We start from the raw sequence: 7,989 nt of genomic DNA, 5'->3' as shown, positions 1-7,989 counted from the left end.
TAGAGTATCTGCCCCATGCAGGCATACCCTTAAAGGGGTATTCTCATCATAGGATATGCCATCAATGTTAGGGTCGTGTGCTGGCCTGGCCCATGCTGTGGGCCGCAATGCACGGGCACTGACAGTAAGGCCGCCGCATGCGGATCTGGACAACGGCCGTGTGCATGAGCCCTTAGATGGGTGCAGGTCCCACACCAGGACACCCAAAGTTATAAGAGCAACTGCACATGCGCGTCCACTCTTCATTCACCACTATGGACGTTCCAAACATAGGACTCTTGCACACAAACGTAGGGTTTGGCATCTCCGGATTTGCGGACCCATTCAAGTGAATGGTTCCGCATCCGTAATGCCCACGGAACGGCGCCCATGTATTGCGGATCCGCAATACGGCCACGGAGCGCACACGTTTGTGTGAAAAAGGCCGTAGTCGAGAGCTGGCTCGGCCACCCGTGAACTGAAGGAGAGCACAGCACATCTGCGCAGTGCTTTGTCCATTCACCGCTCTCCATGTGAGCGCGCTCACCCATCTATTTGTGGAACTCCCATGGCAATGAATAGAGCGCGCACTGCACATGTGCGGCGTCTTCTCCTTCACTTTGGCTGTTCCTTTCTGGAGATAGGTGTCAGTCCCACATCTGGAACCCGCGCCGATCAGACACTGAGGGCGTATCAAACTGCAGAGCTTACACGGCAGAACTGAAGGGGACAAACCCCCATGGTTTCCTGTAGCAGCAAAGTGGATGTAATTTTCGGGAATCTGCCCCACACTATCCGCTCAGAATACGAGCAGATATTGAGTGGTGCTGCGGACTGTAAATCTGTGGGTTTCCTCCATGGATCTGACACCTGCAGATCATGCGGCGGATTTAGCCACAAATTCCACTGTGAATCTGCAATCAACATTCTACGTGGACGTTCCCTTCTACTGACGGCTCATGCAGGCAGAAGCCATCAGGCCCCATTGTGGGGGTGCAGCTGCCAATCAGCTGAGCAAAAGCACAGCGCCATATGTACACTGGTGGCTGTGTCTGGTACTGCGAATTAAAGGGGTATTCCGATTACATTAAGTTATCCCCTATCCACAGGATATAGCCGAGTACAGCGCCCGGGGATTCCCATAGACATGAACGGAGCGGCAGTGGGTACAGAACCTCCGTTCTTGTGATCGGTGGGGGTCCCAGCAGTAGGACCCGCACCAATCTAATACTTAATCTAACCGAAATACCCCTTTAAGGTTTCCCATGAGCATAGTTCATAGCTCCCAAAATTGCAAGGAGAAACACCAGCGGCAATTTTGTTTTCACAATGTAAGCCACGCCCATAGCTCCGCCCAATACCTACAAACCCACCCACATGAAAGTCATCTTATTCCCCCCTTACAGTATAATACCCCTTTAGTGCCTGTGACGTACTATGATGCCCCTTTAGTAGAATACCATTAATCCCCCCCCCCCCCCATGCTGCAGAATGATCACTTAGTGCTCCCCAAAACAGTATTATCTCCCCTTAGGTGCCCCCCACCACAGTATGATGTTCCTGAAAGTGCCCTCACACAAATCCATTCCCCCCCTTAGTGCCTCCAAATCGAACTATGATGTCCCCTTAAAGGGTTTGCATCATCTCTGACAATAGGGGCATATTGCTAGGATTTACCCCCCCCATTGTCTGATAGGTGCGGGTCCCAGAGGTGGCACCCGCACCCATCTCGTAAAGGGAGCTTTGAAAGACATGAGGGCGCACCGCGTATGCGCGGCCAAAGCTCCCATTGATTTCTATGGGGCCCAACAGAAATGGCTGAGCCAGTTTCGGCGGCCCCATAGAAACTAATGGAGGGCGGCCACGCATGCCCGAAATGCCCTCGGTCACTTTCAAGGCTCCCTGCACGAGATAATGGGGGGGGGGGGGGGGGGGTATCCTAGCAATATGTCCCTATTGTCTGAGATGATACAACCCATTTAAGTGCCTCCTAAAAAAGTGTAGTACCCCCGTAAATGCGCCCCAACACAGTATGACGGCCCCGCAAGTATCCTCACAAAAAGTGATGCCCCCTTAGTGCCTCCAAACTGAATACTTACCTACCCCACACTCCCAGGATAAGCAGAGCAGGTCTGGTCCGGATCAGCAGGCGCCATGATGTCACTGCCTGCGACAAACCACCAAGGACGCAGATACCGCTGAAGTCAGGACAGGGGCCAAAATTCGGAACGCAGGATAGTCGAACATTGACACTGACGCACTTTTCCTGTCATGTCCCTCAGTAATCACATTCAGGGGTGTGCAACAACTTCCACAGTAACCTGCGGACCACCAGGGTGGGGTTCACCCTCACTGCATCGCCCCCTTCCCCCCTCATTTTGAATGTCAGTCATATACATAGGACTACTATACAAAAAAAAAAAAACTATGGCCGGAAGAGTGGGATGATGTGGGTGATACCCCGTTACAGTGCATGGTGTGAGCCGATACTGGATACAGGATGAAACCGTCACCTACTTGTGTACACAGGGCGTCTCATCCCTGCTGTCACCTATACAGGAGCTCGCCCTACCACACTCCACCTGCTGATCCCCCCAGAGTTCAGAGGCGCTGGAAACTACTTTAACCCTTTCACTTCCAGGACTATTTCACACTACCGGCAAACAAGTCATTTATACCTAAACCTATACACTTTCTGAAAGTAGACAGCAAAAGCGCCTTTACACCCATAGGCACCTTCATGCGGTTTTGCGTGACGCCCCCTAGAGATACAAGTCCAAGCTCTGCAGAGTTCATACCCGTCGCTTATGTCCTTCTCTATATGTCCAAATCAGGGGTGCACCACCAATGAGGCCATCACCAGGAAGGGGCAAGGTGGGGGAAGGGGGGGGGGCAGCCAAAGGAATTGGGTAGGGGGGGCGCCGTTTCAGTTTTCGCCTCAGGTCGCAGAAAGGCTAGGTGCACCCCTGGTGCAAATCTTCATATAAATCACCAGTACCAAAAGTTTCCAAACATCCGAGGCGACAAACGTTCCGATTGGCCTCTGGGCTTTCATACGTTTTTGGCTCTGGCGCTTCTATTCTAGCCTCGGCAAGGTGCTAAAGTCATGACGGATTACAGAATTAAAAGGAAACTCTGCTTTCTAACAATAGTGTTGTCATTGCCTTGGGCAGAGTAACCCCCTGCACTTAAACTGCACTCCCTGCTTGCTGTGACACCATCCTAGTGGTTAGCCGCAGCAGCGGCCACTAGGGGGAGCTCATGACAAACAGCTACAGTTATGCAGTTAGCCCCCTCTAGTGGTGGCTGCAGGAAACCAGGACTTGACAAAAGACCACTGGATTCTAGTAGGAAATCACTCAGCACAAAGTGTTGGCCGCCAACATGAATACAGGTATCATGTCAGAGCCCACTGATCTCCGTGAACCCCCTGCTGCTACATATTCTGATTTATAGGAGGTTGTCATCTCCAAATTTACAATTCTGTTTGCATCCTGTTGAGCAGTGCATTTTGGGAGATCAGGTGACAGTCAGGTCACATGACTGACAGCACAGTGAAACCAAACTGCTGTCTGTTACCAAGGGCAACTGACAAAAATGTCAAAAAGAGAAATCATAAATTGACTCAGTCTACAGGCGGAAAACCCACAGCGTTTTATAACAGCGGCCAGGTGGATGAGAGGTTAAAATCGCACTAGGAGTGGACCTACCCTAAAAGGGGTGTTTCGGTTAGATTAAGTTATCCTCTATTCACAAGATACGGGATAGCTATTAGATTGGTGGGGGTCTCAGCGGTAGTACCCCCACCAATCATGAGAACGGGGGCCTGTACCCCCCCCCCCCCCCCTGTTCATTTCAGGGAGACAGCAGGGGGTTCGGTGCACCTGTACTAGTGATTGGTGGGGGTCCCAGCGGTAGGACCCCCACTGATCTGTTATAGGGGATAACCGGAATACCACTTTAAAGACAAACTTACCCCTTATCTACAGGACAGCAGATAAGTGTCTGACCGCTGGGGCCCCCACCAATCAGGAGAATGTCACACGTCTGACCACTGCTCTGTGCAAACGGGGGAGAATGGGTCCCCGTTATTGTGATCATCGGGAACCCTGCGGTAAGACCCCCTTCGATGAGTCACTTGTCCCCTACACCAGTGACGGTGAACCTTAGAGACCGAGTTACAAATTGTAACCCAAAACCCACATATCTATGGCAAAGTGCCAACATGGCAAATTAACCTGAATACTACAGTCCAATACAGTCTATCTCCCAGGTACTTTATCACTTAGCTATAACCGGCTACATTCAGTGCGATGCCTGCGCCCTGCGTGGATGAACAGTAGGAAAAGTCTGAGGCACATTGGTACACCATATTGGTTCTACCAGGGTGCGGGTGCCCACAGAGAGGGTTCTGAGCGCCACCTCTGGCACCCGTGCCATAGGTTCGCCACCACTGCCCTACACTATAGTCAGCAGATAAGCCATTTTACAGAGCCAAACCTTTAGAAGTGAATCAGTCGTGGGAAAGGAACGTATATGTGACCGAAACGCTCGCCCAATCACATAACCTCAAAACACACCACATAATAGCAAAAAGCACCTCATATCTCAGCTTCCAGGAGCAGTGTGTGGAGGAGGAGGGGCAAACACTGGAGTTAAACAGGATGTCCAGGACTAGAAAAAAAAAAGTCTGTCTCCAGAAACAGCGCCACATCTGTCTAAGGGCTGCGTCTGGTATTGCAGGTCATCCCCCTTCAGTTCGATATCAGACGCAGCCCATGGGCATACACAGCGGGGGTCATTCACAAAGACCAGCGTGTTACGCCAGTCTTTATTCCCCCCCCCCCCCCCCCCTTCACTGCCAGAATATTCTGCCAATTTATGATGTGCACCTTGTCATAAATTAGGTGCAATTCCGGCAGTCTGTGCACCTGGAGTGAAACCTACTCCACACGTTTCCAGGCATACAAGATGGCACATTTGTCTGGCACGCTCCCATCACTCCCACATGATGGGGGGGGGGGGGGGGAACTTACAACTTTTTGTTTTTACACCTAAAACACGCTACGTAAATGACCCCCCAGAGCGTTTTTCAGTCCTGGACATTCCCTTTAACCGCCCCTTAATTTTTTCAGCTTTCATTTGAAACTCTCGTACACTTCCATATTATATCCGGCGTGGCACGACACACGTGGTATTACACCTCCTCCTATTTAACAGAACAAAAAGGTGGCGCACAGAGTTGTCCGACCATGCACCGCCATGTCCAAAGCAAAATTTGGCAACATGGTGTACTTCTATAAAAGGATAATAATGGAACAGTCCCATAAAAACACCCTAAAAAGTAGCAAAACTGATTAATTATTATTATAACAATAATAAAACCGATATCATTTTAATTCACCTCCTTGGACGCTTCCATTCCAGCGGTGACTGTGAGATGCAGACTTGCACGGCCTCCTTATCACACCTGTGCTCTGCTCCCCTCCCCCACCATGTCTGCTTTATTAGCGATAATTAGGCTCCAATTAGAGAGAATAATTCAGGCAGCGCAGCGAGCGCCCCCTGGCGGCCATTAGAGTTCTGCGCAGGCAAAGCAGCGGGCAGCTATGGAAGGACCCTGCAGTGACGCAGCGCTCTGACAAGAAAAAAGGGTGTACAAAGATGGCGCTGCCCATGCTGAGAGGCTGGGCAAGGCTGCGGGCGCTGACCTTACCCTGGCCAGCGGCGGGTTACCATGCCAGGCCGAGGACCAGGGGCATGGACGTCATCTATAAACCTGATCCTAACGACCCAGAGACCAAGGCCTGGCATAAAGGGCCGGCCTATGAGGCCAAGCTGTATGGCCGCTATGGTAGCGCCTCTGGTGTCAACCCTGAGAAGCTGTGGCCGAGCCCCGAGCAGCTCCGGGCGATAGTGAAGGAGGAGGAGGAGTGGCACCCGAGCCTAAGGGAGATGCAGGAGCGGCTGGAGGCCAAGGAGAGGGAGCTAGAGCAGAAGCAGAAGGAAAGGTCAGTTACTATAGCAACCACTAGAACTACAAGTCCCAGCATGCCCTGTCTGGGTTCGGTGAGAAATCTGACAGCCTTTTATGCCCAGGAGAGGGCGGTAGAGCGCAACCTTTAGGGGCAGCTTGTCCGCTATTGTAGAACGCGGAGGCGAACACCAGGTGGCGCCAATATGGTGACAACCACTGGTGAATCCATTGGTCCCGTCCTATGGCGCCACCTGGTGTTCAACTCTGTGTATTACATGATTGTCATCGCGTCCATCAATTCCTCCTATCTGCACCAGGGATGCCCAACCTGCAGCCCTCCAACTGTTACAAACCTACAACCCCCAGCATGCCCGGACAGCCTACAGATATGAGCATTTTGGAAGTTGTAGTTTTGTAACAGCTGGAGGGCCGCAGGTTGGGCATCCCTGATCTGCACCATGTTGGGAAGCTATGGAGGCTACAGCTTATTTACTTCAGTAACTGTGGGCATCAGGGGGGCAGCAATTTCTGAGGTGTCACATGAAGGGCGTAACAATGTTAGGCCTCATGCACGTGGCCGTACTGCGGCCCGCAAACAGCCATGTCCTCCCCGCAATCCGGAGCTGCGGTGCGGAACAGAGGCACGGAAGCACTACAGAGCGTTTCGCGGTGCGGACGGACCACGGACCCATTTAAGTTGAATGGATCTCGATGCTGCACGGACGTTGCCTGTGCCTTGGGGACCGCAAATTGCAGTCCCCAATGCACGGAACGGCCGCGTGCATGAGGTCTTATAGAGGAGGGCTCTGTTCTTGGCGATTTTCTACAGACCTCCCATAATCTGGCACGTGCCAGGTCCCATCGATGCCACGTTAACGAGGGGGTCCTGTTGTCTCCTGGCACTCTCTACACGCTTTTATTTAACATGTTGCTGTTTTTTTAAGGGAGCGGCTGATAGCGGCCAACATGGCGAAAATGCCGAAGATGGTGGAGGAGTGGCGCCGGGCAAAGAAGGAGACAAAACAGAAAGAACGAGAAGACAAAGCCCGGAAGGAGCGGCTCTTGGCTCTCGCCCGCGAGAGGTTTGGCGTCCATGTCGATTCCCGCAGTGCCAAGTTCCAGGAGATGGTGAAGGAGTTGGAGAAGGAGGAGAAGAAGAAAATGAAGGCCGTGAAGAAAAAGCAGAGGGAGGAAGAGCGGGCAGCAATGGCGGCGGTTTTAAATGCCATCCCTACAGCGGCACAGCCATCACCACCAGCCCCCGATAACGCCGCGTGATGCCGGATTACCGGAACACTGGACTGGCACCTTCACAAAACTTTTACTGTAGGGCGGTTCCTGCTTCTTCCAGTGATGTCAGTCCATGGCAGGGATCAGCAACCTTCGGCACTTCATCTGCTGTGAAACTACAACTCCCAGCATGCGCACTTGCCTGGCTGTTCTTGTAAGGCTCCATTCACACGTCCGTGGTGTGTTGCGGACCCGCAAATTGCGGATCCGCAACACACCCGCCCGGCACCCCTATATAAATGCCTATTCTTGTCCGCAAGCTGCGGACCTGAAGATCGGGGCCGCGCTCCGCAATTGCGGATGCAGACAGCACACTGTGTGCTGTCCGCATCCATTCCGTACCCATAGAAAATGAATGGGTCCGCCCCCGTTCCGCAAAATTGCGGAACGGATGCGGACCCATTTGCGGACGTGTGAATGGTGCCTAACTCGCATAGCAGTGAAAGGAGGATTCTGGGAGTTGTCGTTTCAGAACTGCTGATCTGTGTTCTATGGTCACATGACTGATAAGTGCGGGTGTATATACGGATATGTGTGAACTTGATCGGATTTCTAGTAAATTAAGCTTGAGATTTTTTTTATTTTTTTTTGTACTTCCACATCACTTTCTGTGGGGGAGGGGATTAGTGGCTGAAAAGCAGGTCAGTGCTTGTGAGCCAAGAGCGGGTCCCTCCCTTATACCTGGACGCCGTGTGGCCTCCTTCCAGTTTTGGCTCATAATGCTGACTGTGTGACCTAAGTCT

The 7,989-nt window shown here is 52.0% G+C and overlaps 1 protein-coding gene across 1 annotated transcript; it reads left to right on the top strand.

Annotated features, from left to right (window-relative positions):
* The first annotated feature begins 5,602 nt into the window (after positions 1–5,602).
* On the top strand, positions 5,603–7,398 carry GADD45GIP1 (GADD45G interacting protein 1). The gene is made up of 2 exons (XM_040414992.1): positions 5,603–5,990; positions 6,901–7,398. Exons 1-2 carry the CDS (start codon positions 5,644–5,646, stop codon positions 7,232–7,234), a joined length of 681 nt encoding a protein of 226 aa, XP_040270926.1. The 5' UTR covers positions 5,603–5,643; the 3' UTR covers positions 7,235–7,398.
* The last annotated feature ends 591 nt before the right edge of the window (positions 7,399–7,989 follow it).

The sequence above is a fragment of the Bufo bufo genome, chromosome 1, assembly GCF_905171765.1.
Source record: "Bufo bufo chromosome 1, aBufBuf1.1, whole genome shotgun sequence".
Taxonomy (NCBI): Eukaryota; Metazoa; Chordata; class Amphibia; order Anura; family Bufonidae; genus Bufo; species Bufo bufo.
Note: the sequence above shows the minus strand (reverse complement) of the source record. Positions and strands in the feature narration are given on the sequence as shown.

Coding starts and splice junctions, on each gene's coding strand:
- GADD45GIP1 (XM_040414992.1), top strand. CDS start 5,644: ATGGCGCTGCCCATGCTGAGAGGCTGGGCAAGGCTGCGGGCGCTGACC. Junction 5,991..6,900: donor GAGCAGAAGCAGAAGGAAAG/GTCAGTTACTAT, acceptor TGTTTTTTTAAG/GGAGCGGCTGATAGCGGCCA.